Source organism: Diplotaxodon limnothrissa, linkage group LG9 (assembly GCF_057381915.1).
Source record: "Diplotaxodon limnothrissa isolate DT_005_m linkage group LG9, D_limnothrissa_male_GT1.1, whole genome shotgun sequence".
In the NCBI taxonomy this organism is placed as follows: Eukaryota; Metazoa; Chordata; class Actinopteri; order Cichliformes; family Cichlidae; genus Diplotaxodon; species Diplotaxodon limnothrissa.
The window spans coordinates 15,243,167-15,260,500 of record NC_140604.1 but is presented as its reverse complement, the minus strand read 5'-3'; the positions used below and the strand labels follow the sequence as shown (position 1 = coordinate 15,260,500).

The 17,334-nt window shown below is 42.0% G+C and overlaps 1 protein-coding gene across 1 annotated transcript; it reads right to left on the bottom strand.

Annotated features, from left to right (window-relative positions):
* Nucleotides 1–732: 732 nt before the first annotated feature.
* rnf152 (ring finger protein 152) lies at nucleotides 733–1,552 on the bottom strand. Its single transcript, XM_085362022.1, has one exon. It carries the CDS (start codon nucleotides 1,534–1,536, stop codon nucleotides 904–906), a length of 633 nt encoding a protein of 210 aa, XP_085218148.1. The 5' UTR covers nucleotides 1,537–1,552; the 3' UTR covers nucleotides 733–903.
* Between the last annotated feature and the right edge of the window lie 15,782 nt (nucleotides 1,553–17,334).

Below are 17,334 nucleotides of genomic sequence, written 5' to 3'. Positions count from 1 at the left end.
AAGTACAAGAGTATTTATCGTACAGTTATATAAGACAGAAAAACCTGATATATGAGAGGCTGGAACCAATGACAATCAATTCATTTAACATTGTTTATTTCTTAAAGCCCTAATAACACGACTCTGTACTACCTGTGTTTGTATTTCAGCTGGTATGTATGAACATTACAATCCATATTTTTGACAACGCAGCCTTTACTAACTATGTGGAACTATCATCACAGCAACAGTTTGTTCTGCACAGGTTGTGTTTTTGACAAAAAAAAAGAAGAAAAAAGAAAATTGATTTTAGCTCCTCAGAATATTCAGGCTGGAGGAGGCAGAAGAAAATCCTGCACAGTTAATTCCTGCAACATCAGGGAACGGTGAGCGGCCAAGTCCGGACTCCCTGTACTGCAGCACCAGCTGGAGACATCGCACTCGGAGCGGGCATTCATCTAAACAACTCTATGATGATGCATTTCTACAAACCACAGACTAAACGGGCAATCCAACCACAGCGAGTGTGAGTGTCAGCACAGCTTCCAGCCAAAAACAAATCGGCGGGCCAGAAACGTATCTGGAGGGATTCCCAAAGCGTTCTTTCAGGAAAAATGGAAGGAATGGAGAAAGGTGGGTGTTTCAACGCCAGCAGAGTGCTGTCCAATGAGAGGAGAGTGAAGATTTAAATGCATATTTCCATTTCAAGGATTAAAAAAAAACTCCACAACATTAGACCAGTTTGTGGCTCTCCTTCCTGCCCTCTTCTTCTTTATCATCATCATCACTGTCTCTCTACACTGCACTGTAGTTTCCTTTAATGCCCTCGATGTGAGTTTAGTTCCCTCTCCTTAACAGAGTCCCACCCTGAGGAGAGGCAGGGCTGGTGGGAGGGAATCCTGAGGGGGTCCGCAGCGGCCTCCCTCAGCCGCAGGAAATAACAGTGAAGCGTTTGGAGATACAGGACATGTTGTGCAGCACGATGCCCAGGAGGAAGAGCAGCACACACGCCACCAGGATCACTGTGCACACTCCAGACCATGTGGAGCCCTTTCCTGCTCCTCCCACTGGACCAGTAACCCTCCTCTCTCCCTCACTTCCCTCCAAACCTACACCGTCTAGACCCATAGCCAGACCCAGTGGCTGCTCCTCGGGCACAGTCACCACTGTCACCCCCTTCTGCTGGCTGCCGGGCAAGAAGCGACATCCCAGCTCCCCTGGCAGGCCCAGTGCCCGGTCTTTAGCGATGGGAAGCATGTAGCAGCCATTGCTGGGGAGGCGAATAAAGACAGGCGTGTGCTCAGAGGTGTGAGGGATGGCGATGACGGTGATGATGTCTGGGTCATCCGGGAGGTGAGACACGGACAGGCCCGGGGGGAGCTTGGTGACGCCACGACACCATGGGCAGCGGATCTCTTTCTGGCTGCTACGCATTTGGGTCAAACACACCGAACAGCATGTGTGTCGGCAATCCAGGAGTTTGGGTCGCCGTCGGGGGCTGTAGTAGTTAAAGCAGATCTGACACTCGAGCATCGAATCCTGGGAAAGAGTCTCCATTTCCAGGAAAAAAGGTATTTTCACAAGAGGGAAAACACAATTTAATTGGCTCTAGAAGAAATGCAGGGGGGGAAGCAGAGCTGGTTTCGTTCACGACTTCACAGTGATATTACGGCCCTTTGGGGGCAACATGGCCCTTCATCTGCAACAGAAAGAAAAAAAGGAAAAAAAACAACATCAATAAGAATTCAAGGTTTTGTACGCACATTGCAGAACTATCTACTGAGGATCTCTTCTTTTTGATCTTCATCATTTGATATCAAGAGTCTGCAGCATCAGCAGGAACTACAACACTTCTGACTCTGGAGAGAAAAAGGACACAGTGCAGCTGCTGTTTGCTTAAAGTCTTTTCACCAAAAACTCATCTCTCGGTAGCTTGCTCATCATTGAATACTCAAACATCGGCTCCAATATTTACCATTTCTCTGATGCAGAAAAGTCTTGTTTTTTGTGCCCAAACCCAATCTTTCATGACTGCACCGGTGCTTTTGCCTGCAGTTATTGCGGCTTTTAGAAACCGTGCTGCTGAGCTGAGCGGTGTGTGTTTGACCTTTTGAAACAGCAACTAAAAGGTCAACTGACTCACTTGTTCCCAAGCTTTAATCAGCACAGGAAGTAGGTTAAATTTCCATCAGACACCTCTACAGCTTGACCATCTTTTTTTTATAAAACATCAATTCATTGTTGTAAAATATGAGTGTGCAGGCTGGCTATTTTTACCTGTACAGAAGTTAGAAAGTGGTTACCAGTGATGGTAACATAGGCTGTATATAAAAATGAACATGTCACCTTGATAGTGTCTATTGGTTTGAAGGTTTGGCATTTTGGAGTTCGACATCAAGTGTTTTTTTAATGACAAGTTAGGAGTGGATCTGACTGCGAGAGTGCAGCAGACTCATATTCTAGAAACTTGTCAGTCAAGCATGTAGTGCTTTATCATCTACTTTAAAACTAATAACTGAGAGCATAAACACATGAGACCAGTATTTATAAAAGTTAAGTTGTTGCAAAAGTGGCAAAAAAATTTTGTTCAGAGACTGTCTGCAAAGTGCAACACTAGAAAAACAGATCCTGTTAAACATCAAATTTAGAGACCAGTCCCAGAGTCACACAGGCCTACAGACTGGTCAGTGACTGACTGGTCAGTGACTGGCAATCTGATAGAGACCAATGCAACTGCGATGAGGTTTCCAATGTAGCACCATATTGAGGATTTGCAGACGTGACCACTAACCACACGATTTGTCTGTAATTTGGGATGTGTGACGTGATAATGTAGAACAAGTGAATAAGGCCCAAGAACTGGAGACTAGACACAACCATATCCATGCAGCCTGTCACCAAGGAAAAATATGTATTTCCCAACTGGCTGGCAAAAGAAAACCTCGTTCTGATTGCTTTGATTTCTAGCGTGTGGCTGCAGACGAAGATTGAGTCACGTTTTTGGCTACAAACACTATTCAGCTACTCTAAGCACTAGTGAAACACACACTTAAAAATTGTATTTGCTTAATTAGTATTTTCAGAGAAACATGAAAGACTGCAAACGACCATGGCAATTAGCCACAGCAAACACTGAGGTTTTTGATGCAATACTTTCTTTGCAAATTTCCCCCAGCAATGTCCAGAATGACTTTTTTCCCTAACAACTACTGGTTACCAGGGAAAACAAGAACCTTTCCCTGATATAATAACAGCAAAGGCAAGAGGCCTTTTTTCTAAACAGTTATATCATGTCATGTTATGACCTAAATGTTAGCATTTAAAATGTATTGATTTAATGTGTATTAAATACAGTAATATGTATTTTATAATGAGTGCTTTGTTGTGCACCTGTATTGAATGGTTTTATGTGACCTTCATAGGGACTATAGGTTTGAAATCGCAGTTTTGCAAAAATCAGACTTTTTGACACTCAAAACTTATTATAATCTCACGGATGAAGTTAAAATATTGCTTTTATATGTGATTAGTGTTGCTAATGATAAGAGCCATCTTTCATGGTGGTTTAACGTCCACATGCCTGTGCTGAATGTGATTATGCGTTGCTCCAATAAGTGGTTATATATCAGCTTACTCTTCAGTTTCTCGGTCAAAGTATTGCAGAACTGTACTGGACTTTTCTTGTTTACAACTTCCTGTCCCATTAATTAAAAATATGTTTAAATATGATTGGCGCCGATGATTTCAGATATCGAAGCAACATCCAACTTCTTCCTAAATGTTCAATGTCTGTTTAATCTATTTAAAAGTATTAATCTGCTGGATCTAATTTTGAGGAGGTTTGACAGCGCCACGTGCCGTTAAAAATTAACAACCTCCTATCTCATAATTGTCTGTAAACCATGCATGCATTGTGGTTCAGCTAATGAGTACCTCCTGTTCTGGATTTTGCATTCATGTTGACAAAACAAATTGGTTTTGTGCAATCTGCTTGCTACTGCAGCAAAAACAAAATCACAGGGAGAATTAACCAAATGCCATCGTTTGCTGCTCTTATTGGACCTTCAAACTGTGCGTCTGCTGCTTTGTATTAGAGGAGCTTTCAGAACTTGCAAAGATGCTGTAAGAGTCATGTCAAATCACTAAATGCAACATGAGTCAGCAAGAGGAACGGATGTGACTTATGCACAGATAAGAGGCCTAGAAGAAGGGAAGGTACAAGCATAGTGGTCAAAATACAACAATGCATCATGAAGGATGAGGAGTCGTGATATGCAACAGACACTCTACACATCAGCCGGCAGTGGACTGCAGAAGAGGCGAGTTCACAAGACTCGTCGTCGGTATCTTTGTTAACCACGGCTAATTCTTTTCTCCTTCAGGCCACAAACTCCATAAACAGTTTCTTCCTCCTCCTCCTGCATAATCACGTCTCTACCGTGTTAATCCATGCGGAAGCTGTGATAGTTTGCTTTTGCAGATGATTAAACCCTGTCAAAATAGCACCAAGGAAACAATGAATACCAAACAGGGCCCTGCCGACTTTATATTTTATTTTCTCGCTGAAATTGTCAAGTGTGAAAATTGCTGAGGAGGGAAGGGTACATCTATCTTTCTCTACGCTGCCATCTCGGCGCCGTCGGCGTCCGTCCGGGCATGACTGTGGGCCGACGTCGAGGACGAAAAGGGTGGGTGGGTGGGGGTCGGCAAAATAAAGTGTTGACAGAAATGGGGAAAAAGGTGACCACTGATTGCCCTGCAACACTGCGCATCTTACACTGTTATCAAAAACAAGATCTTAGGCAATTAAACTCATCCTCTGGCCCTGTGGGGACATTGATGTAGCAGTGACAGATAAGAATGAGTTCACACTAAGCATGCTTGGAGCGCTATATTCAGTCTTCTTTTAGTTTGGTTCACTTGAGTGAAAACAGATGATCACATTCGACCTTGAGTGGCATTAAACAACCACAACAAAAAAAAGGACAGGCTGGTCTGTTTGAAATAATTGCACTGACTGAGTCATCAATATATGCTGTAAGAAAAGCGTAGCCTAAGCACCCTCATGCATAATCACATCCTGCAGCTCTTCCTGGGGGATCCTGCATAGCCAGATGGGAAGCCTAATCCCTCCAGTGTATTCAAGGTTCGCCCTGGGGTTTCCTCCAAATTGCCCTAACCAGAACACCTCCTTAGGGACGCATGCAAGAGGAATCCTGATCAGAGGGCTGAGCCACCTAAACGAACGCTTTCCAGAATAAAGAAGCAACAAAACCCTTCCCTGATTTGCAAGACCGTTAACCTCTTTTCTGAATACTGATTCTATTTAGCTTTAATTTTTAGTCATTCGCCAGTATAGCAATTTGATAGAAGATGGTGAATTCCATGCGCAGATATTTTGAAGGTGAATGTTCTGCACTTTTTTCAGTTTCACTACCACTCAGCAACTAGTCGGCAAGCTTTACATGCAAACAACAGGTGACTGCAGCAATCTGTTAGCGACGTTTTTTGCTGCACACTCTGTACTACTGATTTCACCTAATTGCAGCAAGCAACCATTCACCAACCAGTCAAGGATTGCATTTGATATCCTAGCATGTGGAGGTTACCATGGGGTCACATATTGGTCTGTAAAGCGAGAAAGTGAAACCAAAGCAAAACTAAGAAAAAGGGATACAAAGCAAGCTGGAAAAAGAACAATAACTCTAACACATGAACATGTGATATATATTACATGTAATGTTTTAATTGCAGAGTTCGTGAAAGCATCAGGCTGGGCATTTCAGAGGCTAAAACCCAGAAGGTGATGTATTAATGATCATTTGACTAAATAGTAATATCGCAGCTTTATTAGGCAAGTCCAAGTATGTTGGTACAATGTTGCACTTTCCTTCAGAAAGTTATGATGAGATCTTAAGAGAGTCCTGTCGTGGAGCATCTCTAGTGTCTGTAGTCAGCATCCTCCACTCGGCCGCCCCGCCTCCCTCCCCTGCCTTCAGCACCAGCACCCCCTAAGGCAAAACTCCCTCTCCAGCTGAGTCTGGAGGCTAGACCCACAATTCCTCCTCCTCCTCACTCTGCACTCCCCAGCTGACCCAGTTTCTCCACACTGAGTCAAAGCTGGGAAAAGGTGCAGAAAATTTCCCCTAGTTCCATGGAAAAGTGAGCAAGAAGAGCAGAGAGAGACAGACAGAAACCTGCCCTTGAGGGGGGGAAAGACAGCCCAGGGTATTACTGAATCCTTCTCCCAAAGATAAGGATTAGCTTTGATCTGACATAAATGCTTTGTGGCTCAATATTCCCATACACCCAGTCGCTCTCCCTCTTTTCTTCCCTCCTGACTGCAAATGCTTTCCTCCTCTGCTTTACATCAGTTCAGGATTTTCACTTTCCAAGTGACTTTTTTGCTCTCCTCCCTTTGGCCTTTTCCTTTCTATGCATTTTGTCAACGCCATTGATGAAAATAAAGCCACATGATATAAAAATACAGCATAGACTTGTAAAATAAGAAAAGTGCACTTTGTTTTAGTTTAATAAAATTGTCAAAAAGACTAATACGATAGCAGGTTTGAATGAATAGCCTGTGCTGTACAGTTGAGTAAGTCATAACCACAAACCCACTCCAAAACCCTGCGACGTAACCTGACATCACTCCCCCTGGAAATTTAACTCTCAGGAAATGTTGCATCGACACAACCTGTAACTATTGTGGTTTTTGAGTCCAGTTCTGGCCAACCACAGTGTGTGTGAAAGGTCAGTGGTTGGTGGTTCCTGCAGTCATTTATACGATCTACAATAAATCATTAGATCTATTAATGCAAACAATGAGCCTTATTTATAGCATTTACACTAAACTTTACTACTTTTCCCTGGTGCCTTTTACTTTTTGCTCACACACTTGTTTAATTTAATAACATAATAATAATTATAAGAATAAAAACATATTCTGACTATAGAAACTTCCACACACTCCCACGCTTCATTAATTTCCTTGTGTTGTTATACTGTGTTTAGACCTTGAAGCCACATTACAGATCCACATATAAACAATGTTTGTGTCTTTTAAGGGTTAGACAGTAACAGACCGCCATGAACTGCTGTAGTAATTATCGACTTCTGGTGTGTTCGTGTTCAGAGTGCAGTTCAAATGTTAATTAAAGCATTCTTTCTGTAGCTGTGTAAGACATGAAGCCTGGGAAGGGCTAAAAAAAAAAAAAAAATGTAATTTTAATACATAAGTACAAACACTGTTAAGTGCATCTGGTTGCAACAACTAGAAGACTTAGAAGGACATTGGCCCCACTTGGGCTAAGGGGTGACTGCAGTTGGCATCTACCCTGAAGGTTTTGGGTCTAGCCCAGCGGTCCCCAACCTTTTTTGCGCCACGGATTGGTTTATGCCTGACAATATTTTCACAGACCATCTTTTAAGGTATCGCAGATACAACAAAATAAAACCAGTACCGGTACCAAAAAAAGATTTATTTATAACACACAGGAAAAGACACAGGGAAACTGAATTGACTATAAAAATGATTCAAAAAATAATAATAATAATAATAATAATAATAATAATAATAATAATAATAAAGCTAAAAACCGATAAAAACCCTGAAAACCATCAATTTCACACCCGAGCCTCAACTCTCGCGGCCCGGTACCAAACGACTCAGTCTGTTGGTCTAGCCCAGTCAGGATGTGCGATTTAGCCCTTCTCTTTGTTCTCTTTAGTGATAAAAATGTCGTTCTTCAGATTGTGTAGCTAGCTTTAAAGCTTTAAACGAAATTGCAATTGTAACTGCAAGAGTGAGTGTTTCCATGGAAAAAGCAGAGACGAACTGATGTGTGCTCACGCTCGGATCGTTCATCGGAGTGTGGGCATAGTCCAACCGGGGAGTGGGCAGAAGGGGACACTCTGGATTGGATACAGTACAGAGCAACCTCTGTTTGTGACAGAGCCCACAAACTCCTCTTTAAAGTGTTCACAGAGGTCAGCAGAAGGCGCTTTTCCCACAGACCTTTTTGCAACCACAAGTATTGCCCCCTAGTGGTCTTTAACAGAGTGCAGGTTTAACATACTTTGTTAGCTTAACTTTGCAGACCTGAAAGCTTTGTCTATCTTTTACACTGCCTGCAGCATCATTTTTATGTATTATTTGTAATTTTTTTTTAACATTTGTGTGAATAAAGAAAGTAATTAAAGTATTTTTTTAGTTTTAACATGATAGAAGAGAATTGGTTGCAGTTCTGGGAAACAGAAAAAGATTTACAATACCCACACGGGATAAAAGTACACGTGTATCATTATCATTCCCAATGCACTTTATGTACACAACAACCACCACCACGGGGTATTTCTCTGTAAATTATAACTGTCTGCACATAGTATAATATTTTGCGTACACTACACTAGTTTTCTTATTTATATTTTTTTATATTTTTATTTTTCTAATACATCTCTAATTTTATTCTGTCCCTTGCGGTAATGAGTGAATTTCCCCAGTGTGGGATTAAATAAAGTCAGTGTCTATAATTAGCACAGATTATTTATGTTTTGGATTAATTTTTCAAAATCCATCGCCACCATTTTCCAAAATCTGTCACCATCATCGTCACAATCTGTCATGTCTGGGTTTTAGTTTTTTTGTTGTTGTTCCCTGAAAATGGGGAGGGATGATAATAGAAAATCAGCCACACGGTATCGTTTTCTCAGCCTGTAAGAAAAAAAAAAAAGTCCTTGTCTGCTCTCAAGGAGCGTTGTGAGGCCATGAAATAACAGCAAGGAGCTGGAGGACCAAACGTGGCTGCGACTTAACAATATGATTTATCGATTCAACTGAGCTGTAACCAGGACAACCTGGCTGACCCACTTACTGTCACACCTACATACTGTGGATATGCAACAACGAAATATCCACAAAAGGTCCAACAGGAGCAGCGTTGAACAACAGCAACCTGAGACTGAAGCGCACCTGGAGACGGTTTGTTTGAAGGAAAGTTTACAGCGTGGGAGGAGGGAATGAGGTCCGATTTAGTAACGATGCAGAGTGACCGAGCAGCAGCCTCCGTAGGCCCATCGCGCCTGTGGTCCTCTGGGAGTGACCAACAGAAAACAACCCCTCCCCACGGGGCCTCCGCACACAAACGAGGAGGAGGACAGAAAAAGTGTTCCTTCTCGCAGACAGGAGTTAAAAATAACCACAACAGCCACAGCTCCACATGGCCGACATAATAAAGAAGCTGGAAGCAGCATTGGGGAGAGCTTTGCTAATCCAGCGGTTTGCACCCGTGAAATGTCAGTGAGCTGATGATGTACAGTGTGAGCTCGAGGGAGACAAAAGAGCAGAAGACAAAGGAAATTCCTGAAAGGGTTGATAGTTTGTTTTGGCATATTTGGTTTTTTTAAAATACTACAGACAAAAAAACTCAGGTGAGGTCAAAACAAAAGCAACACCTCGACCCACAAGAGCCAACAAGATGCTTCAACTAACAAACTGACACACAAACTTAGTGTTCATGTGTCTAAAGGATCCTATGTCACTGCTAACCAGATCTCTTAGGAACTGAAGTGTTCTTCTACACTAACAAAATGACATTTAAAAAAAAAAAAAAAAAAAAAAAAAAAATTAAATCAATGCTGTCAGCTCAATGTTTTTGTCAGATTTCAACCAGATTTGCCCAGATTGAGGTTGGAAAAAATTAGACCGCAATCAGAAACTGATCTATTTTGAATTTTTCTTTTTACTTTGAAGTTGAGAACAAATAAAACCACAAACATTACTGTCAGGAGGACTGGACACGGGTTCATGTATCTAAAAGTCTAAAAATGAGAAAATTAAAGCACTCACCCGGTACAAGTCGTAATGAAAATTACGACTTGTTAATGTCATATTGAACACAACGGTGTCCAATAAATTGTTGCATTTGGCCGTCATAATCTTTATGAGAACAGCTGATCATGACTTGTGATTTTCTCACATGTCACTGCTTCCAAGAGGCCAGAATTTAAACAATCTGAAAATATCCTCCACACCATTACACCACCATCACCAGCAGCAGCCTGAACTGTTGAAACAAGGCAGGATGGATTCATGCTTCCATGTTACTTAAGCCACATTCTGAGCCTACCATCATGTTACCACTGTGTTGCAGCAGAGACTCAACAGACCAGACAGCGTGTCTTTAATCCTCTGCTGTCCCGTGTGGGTGAGCCTGTTTGAATTATAGACTCAGTTTGCTGTTCTTAGCTGACAGGAGTGCCATCCAGTGTGGTTTTCTGCTGCTGTAGCTTCAAGCTTTGGTTTGTTGTGCATTCATTGATGTTCTTCTGGATACATTGGATGTAATAAATGGTTGTTTGAGCTACTGTTGCCTTCCTATCCGCTCAAAGCAGTCTGGCCATTCTCTGCTGACCTCTGACATCAACACATTTTCACCCAGAGAAACAACACTCACTGGATATTTTCTCTTTTGTGGGTTAAACCTTAGTTGTGTGAGAAAATCCCAGCAGATCAACAGTTGCTGAAATACTCACACCAGTACTTCTCAACCACATCTGCATGCTAAATTGCTGCCAATCACATATTTGCATCAATGAGGAGTTGCCAGTAAATGTAACTCGTCAGTTTAGTCAGAACAATCTGGAAAACCCTGAAAACGTATTTCTGCAGCAGCTTCCTAACAATAAATTTGCTTCTGATCCACCATCATGAACAAACAACTCAAACCAACATCAAAGAGCTGAAGCACCTGCGTTCTCCCCGGCAAACATCTATGAAATGGCAGTGTTGCCTCCAGGGTCACTGCAATAGGTTACTACTGATTAGTGTGAAAATTGGTGTGGAAATCTGTGCTGTGGCCCTGCTACCATTGTTAAAAAACGATCAATTCAACCTGTGAAAAACCAGTTTCATCCAGTTAACCCACTTATTCATCCACAACTGCATCCAGATTTGCTTTTAATAAACACACAAACAGACGCTGATGTAGCTCACTGCTGGAACTCATCGCTCACCTCCACCCCACTTTGCTTTTTTCACCTGTGTCGCCTTCAGTGTCAAATAAACTGACCAGCATAGCTGCAGAGTGCCAACATCACCGCTTTAATGTATTCCGTGACATGACAGACAAATGGGGATGAAGTGTTGGTTTTACTGCAGCTAATCATCACTAATGTATTCCAATTTTTTTAATCTTTCCATCAACATTCATGTTTTCAGCTGCAGGCTCTTTGCAACAACATAAATGTTATAGTGCGAATAAACATGCCAAATCAAACGTGCTCTCCTCTGCTGTGTGTCAGGACTGCAGGCATTGTGCTGAGGCAGCGTTTGCATAAAGCTGCTGTGTCGATTTTCTCTCCCACACATTACGAGTCTGGATGGGTCTCAACACTTCTCCTCCAGAGTACATTTAACTGAAGGTGAAGTGGTCAAGCAGGAGCTGCTGGGGTTAAGGCTCAAGCAGCTGTGTGTGCACGCGTATGTGCGTGTGTTTTAATCCAAAACTCATCAATTTCGTTAAACTGCAGCCCATTTTTCATACACATTTCATGTTAACTGCACAGGCGAGAAGGGCAAAGAACAGGCTGTCCTTGAGACGTTACATTTTACAGTACATATGTGACTGTGGGCTCAAGAGTAGAGTACAGAATGAGGACCAGTTTTTGATTTTAGTGGGCATGGAGGCCCACTGTGCATAATGGGCACAGTGCAGAGGTTCAAGTGTTAAGGGGGACACACCTGAAAAGTTGTGATGTTCTGTACAGTCCTGTGTGGTATAATTTCATTCATCTTCTTTTGGCTATTCTTTTTAGCGGTCACCACATCTGCCTCCATCTCACCTGTCCTAACAACTGTCTGCATGTCCTCCTTCACTACATCCATAAACCTTTTCTGTGGTCTTTCACTTTTACTCCTGCCAGGAACCTCTATTTTCAACATCCTTTGTTCAATGCATCCACTATCCCTCTTGTGCACTTGTCCAAACTCTTTCCTCTCTAACCTGCTTAACCTGAGCTGATGTGCTTCTTGTTTATCCTGTCCATTCCACTCAATGGAAATCACAATAAAAATCTTATCATCTTCAGTTTGGCCTCCTGTCTTGTCCATGCTACAGTCTCCGAATCTTAGATAAGTCCTGCAAGTAAGTCCTGGTATTATCTTGTAAATGTTCCCTTTCATTCTCTCATTCTTTCATCTCCACCCACTCCACCCTGCCGGCACTCTGTTCTTTGCCTCTCTTCTCCACTGTTTCTTGTATGCAAATTTTATCCACTTTACTCTATTTGCTTCTTATACCCGTCTCCCTCTCATTCATACACATGTATTCTTTCAAGCTTCTACTGACACTCAATCCTTTTTTTTCTACAACATACCTCCACCTCTCCAGGCTCTCTTCCACCTGCTCCCCACCCTTACTACAGATCAATATTATCTGTAAACATCATAGTCCACGGAGACTCCCAGCCAGCCTCATCTAGCAGTCTGTCCACCACCACTGCAAACAAAAAAGTGCTCAGATCTGTGATGTAATCCCACCCCCACCTTGAGCCCATCTGTCACTCCTATCACAAACATCACAACTGTCTCGCTGTCCTCATGCACGTCCTGCACCACCCTCGCTTACCTCTCTGCCTCTCCTGGCTTCGTTATGGTGTACCACAGTTCCTCTCTTGGTAGTTTATCATATGCTTTCTCTAAAGCCACAATAACACCATGAAACTCCTTCTGACCTCTCTACACTTCTCCATCAACAACCTCAAAGGAAACATTGCATCAGTAGTGCTGCTCGCTGATCATCACCTCTCCCCTTAACTTGGCTTCAACAACTCTTTCCCATAGCTTCATGGCATGGCTCATCAGCTTTATTGCTCTGCAGTAGCTACAGCTCTGCATCACCCTTACTCTTGAAAATTGGAATCAGTACTTGTGGGATTTTAGGTTTTGGAGTACTGGTGAACAGAAAAGATAAACTGTGGCTTTTAAAATGTCACGGGCACATTTTATTATTGGTCACTAGTAGCACCGAAAAGAACATTTTTTTTCCTTGTTACACTAAATGATATAAATCATAAACATTCATGCAAAAGAAGAATTAAAAATCTGCAGCTAAGCCTGTTGAACAGACCAAACACAATGACACACACACTGTCACAAGGCATGATGGGTAATGCCAGCTAGCTGCTGGGTTACTGTGCTGCTTTAAACAGTAAAGACAGATACAGTAAAAGAAAGTAGAGAGGCTGTGTGCTTGACTCAGAAAGGGTAAGGTGAGCCAAAGATAACGAGTTACTGAAGACAGAAGAATTTCTACCCCAGAATTGGGAAGAACGACTCCAAGCTGAGTTTGTTTCTAAGCTTCTCGCTGTGATCAAAGTGCAAACTACTGCTTCCCTAATGCTTCTTTACAACAGCAGCTTAACCAAACCTGAGTCCACATTAGTAATCGTACCGTTTTTCTCTGCGTATTTAAGCATATATTACGTGCACACATTAGCTGACACTGTTGTATCTGCGCGTTTCTTTCTGTGCATCACATATAATGTGATAGTGTTGCACTGTGTATATGTGTGTCAGCAGAGCAGACGGAGCGTCTGAAAGAGGCCTGTGCAGCCGACCACTGCAGGATACATTATGGCAATTTCCAGCTTGAGAAGCCAGAGAGAGTCAGAGCTGGCAGAACTGCTGGATGGATTCCCTCCACCAGCACAGGTCTGCCTGTGCAGCACTGTCCGTCACATCAACTCCCGCAATGCTGGGAGGTTACCTGGTGAGAACTGACTTCATCCAGTACCTCTCTCCAGGTACAAAAACAAAGTCTGAACTTAAAATCAGCTATAAAAGCCAGTGAGAATTTAGACAAAACTAATGTCAGCTGCATTTCAGTTTCAACTGTAGTTTAATTATAAAGCATAACAACAATTCATCCCAGGATGATTTACAGTGACTTACAGAGTCCATTATATTACAGATGGATAATTCAACCTTATAAACTTAAAACTGAAACTTTAAATGTATCGCTTTCTCCAATAAATATAAGACCAGAAAGCACACTTCTACTGAAGCCACAGACTGGTTATGAAGACTTGAGTTGACAATCTTTGCAGTCAACAACATGAAACTGGATGCTTTCCCTGGTTTATTAACTTTTCTGACTACAACAACACAATATGTACATCACGTTTTAATGTATGAGACTATAAACTTGCACACTGACCTTGTAAAAGCCTCAAAAATCTTTTTAGTGAAATAAAAGATCGATTGAGCAGAGGACACAACTGCTGCCGGCCATTAAAAAGAAGCCCAGTTTAAGTCGCTTTCAGGATTGGCTTCACGTTTCAGCCCATGAAGCTTCATCCATCCTTTAAACTGCCTATGACTACAGCATGATGCATCCCTTCAACTTTCACAGAGGTCGCAGTAAGTCCAAAAAACTCCCTCTGGAAAACTAATCAATGTTCCTCTCTGCTCTTTGATGAGAGGCATCTCTATCCTGAGAAAACATGCAATTTTTAAAGCAGAAAAAGGTCATCGCTGCGACTACAGCAGCCGGAGGCTCGATCTACATCTGCAGATTCAAATAAAGATCCAGGAGCTTGGAGATAAAGGCAAGCGCAGCAGCTCTGGCTAAACTTCAAAACAGCACTGACAGTTTTAATTAAGCTAATCTGCTTACAGAAATTATGTAAATGAGGATCACACAAATTATCAACTGTGGGACAATGGCACTGTTATTATTTTATGTTGTTTCCTGGAAGAAAAAAAAAGTTTGAATAATATTTCAAAAACAAAGAAAAACTTTCAGAGGTTAATGCAGTCTCCAGATGACTCATAGCTCATAATGTGCTTTTTTCCTCTCATGGCAGAAATCATTTTGTACCATCAGGTCTTCAAATGGAGCACATCTCGCTGCAGAATGAAACACTTCAATTCACTTATTAAATAACGGAGTTCACAGGTGAGGTGATGGCATTTAAGGACAGGCCGTGAGGCTGTGAGAAGACATTTGAGAGAACCAAAAAAAACAACAAAAAAAAAAACCAGAAACCATAATCACAGGTGTATGAAGAAGAGCTTTTCTCTGTCTCTGTGTGTTTTTGCCCTGATTTGTGGGTTTTAAGCCTGACAGGAAGTGGTAAATAAGACTCTCTGGTACCTGAGATAATGCACCTCGACCCCGATCCCTCAGTATGAGCTCATTCGCACATCAGGAAGCAGCACAGCAGGAATTTGTGTGCGTGTTGGTGTAGGTGTTCGTGTGTGTGCGTCCATTTGCAGCATTTTCACAGCACAAGCTCTAAAAACTCCAAGCTTGAGTGTCTTTTAGAAGCTCGGCAGGAAAACATTCAGGGAAAAAAAAAGAAGAAGAAAAAAAGAACCAGTCGATTAGAGAGTCATCACACGTATCGCCTCCTCTTCAACCTGCACCTTGGCTCGCACATCCATCGACGGCAGCGCTGCCAGCTAACGCTTTCAAGAGTCTGTCAGTCAGTTTGAAGCGCGTTTGGAAACCGTGGCACGTTGTTAGGAGACACGGGTTGTCATATCGTGGATGTTTTGTCAAAGACTCGCTCCGAGGGCGTCGGGGAAACGACCGGCGGTGGGAGAACTGATGAGGTGACAGCGGCATATTTTTAGAGCTGCCCTCAAACCTTTACATGTCACCTTGTCACCATTAACACCTCTATATCGTCGCTGGCGCTTTGACATGTTAATTATGGGCGAACCCAAACAAACGTCGTCTACTCCCACACGCATAAGAAAACCAGAAGAAGGCCTGAGGATTAATTCTGCGTATTTCAGTGTAATTTAATGCTTTGTGACAACTTAATTATTTCACAGAACGTAAACAAATATTTTCTTTTTGTTTTACTCAGCAGTAATTGCTGCAATAAACAAGGTTTACCTTATCACTATGAAGGAAATGGAAATTTTCATTTGGTAGAATAATGACACCAGCAGAGTTTAGACAGGTTTCTTATGATTCTGATTAGAGAAAGACACTAAATTGAAATCTATGGGAGAAATATGTGGCAAAAAAAAAAATAGTGGTAAAAGTATTTTGCAGACATGTGACCACTAACCAAATGAAATTACCTTTGGTCACGTGAGAAGAGAATAAAGGCCCAGAGATTAATCCTCAACCAGCAGTTAGCCACCGGTTGTGAGGGGAAAAATTCGCCTGACTGGTTCTGAGTGTTTGCTAAAACTGAGCCACACCAGACCAGTCCGTGATCCTGTGGCAACCAAAACTCACAAGAGAAACATTTATATTCCCAAACTGGTTTTCAAAAGCCTCCCTGTGATTGCGTTGGTTGCTAGCATATTGTTGCAAATGTAGTTGTAGCTTGAATGGAAGTGACTCAGCTGGTAGTTAATGAGATGTTACAGACAAACATGACAAACTACAGGTAACCATAGTTCACCAATTAATGCTTACAGGTACAAGCTTCTTAAAGCCGGTAAGTACGGCAGTGTTATGCTCTCCATAACCTTTAATTCATGAACTATAGTTTGACTTTAATGCTTGTTCTCATTAAATGCAGCACTTCCTTCTAAATACTACACAATTTCTGTAGGACAGCAAGTTTTATGGTCAGGTCAAATATAGTCTGTATTTGCAATGTCTGAAATGTCAAATTCACTCTCATACACATCAGCTATCATTTCTAAAAGGGGCAGGATTGTCATGTTGTTCCTTCTGTCTTTTATTCTAAAAGAGAATGAAAGATAAACAAAAGACTAAATATAGTAAAGAGCAGAGCATAAAATTAGTGATTTCAAGTATGTAACTTATGTCTGACATGACCTAATGCAGAGAAAATAAAAGGCAAACCAGAGTCTAACTAGTGTCTTTAGGGTCTCTCGACAGGCAATACAAACTCACCCAGACAGAAGCGGATTCCAACTTATTCCGATCAGTCGTGGTGCCCAAATCACAAATGAATCAGGGCCAAAAGGATCACTGTTAGGAGAAAAGGACAAAAGACAAACTGTCAGTACTGGCCCCGATTGAAGAGCTGCCTCTATGGAGGCCTGAATAAGTTGAGGGGTTAAAGCCTCAAAAGAGGAGTGAACTGATGATCCACTTCTTTCATATTTTGCTAAAGAATCTCAGGTCAGGCACACCTACAGTTTGAGGGGATCGGCCTCTGATCGCTGAAGAACTGCCAAAAATAACTTATGTCTATTTATGGCTTAATAACATCACTGGTTCCAACCCTGGTGTCCCCTCCCCCTGACATGCTCAGATGTCCAGATCACCAAATCTAGACCACAAACTCCTCAATCTGGGCTGAACCCAGCCACACTAAACACAAACTTTATTGTTTTGGTCTCTAACTAAAGCTCAACAC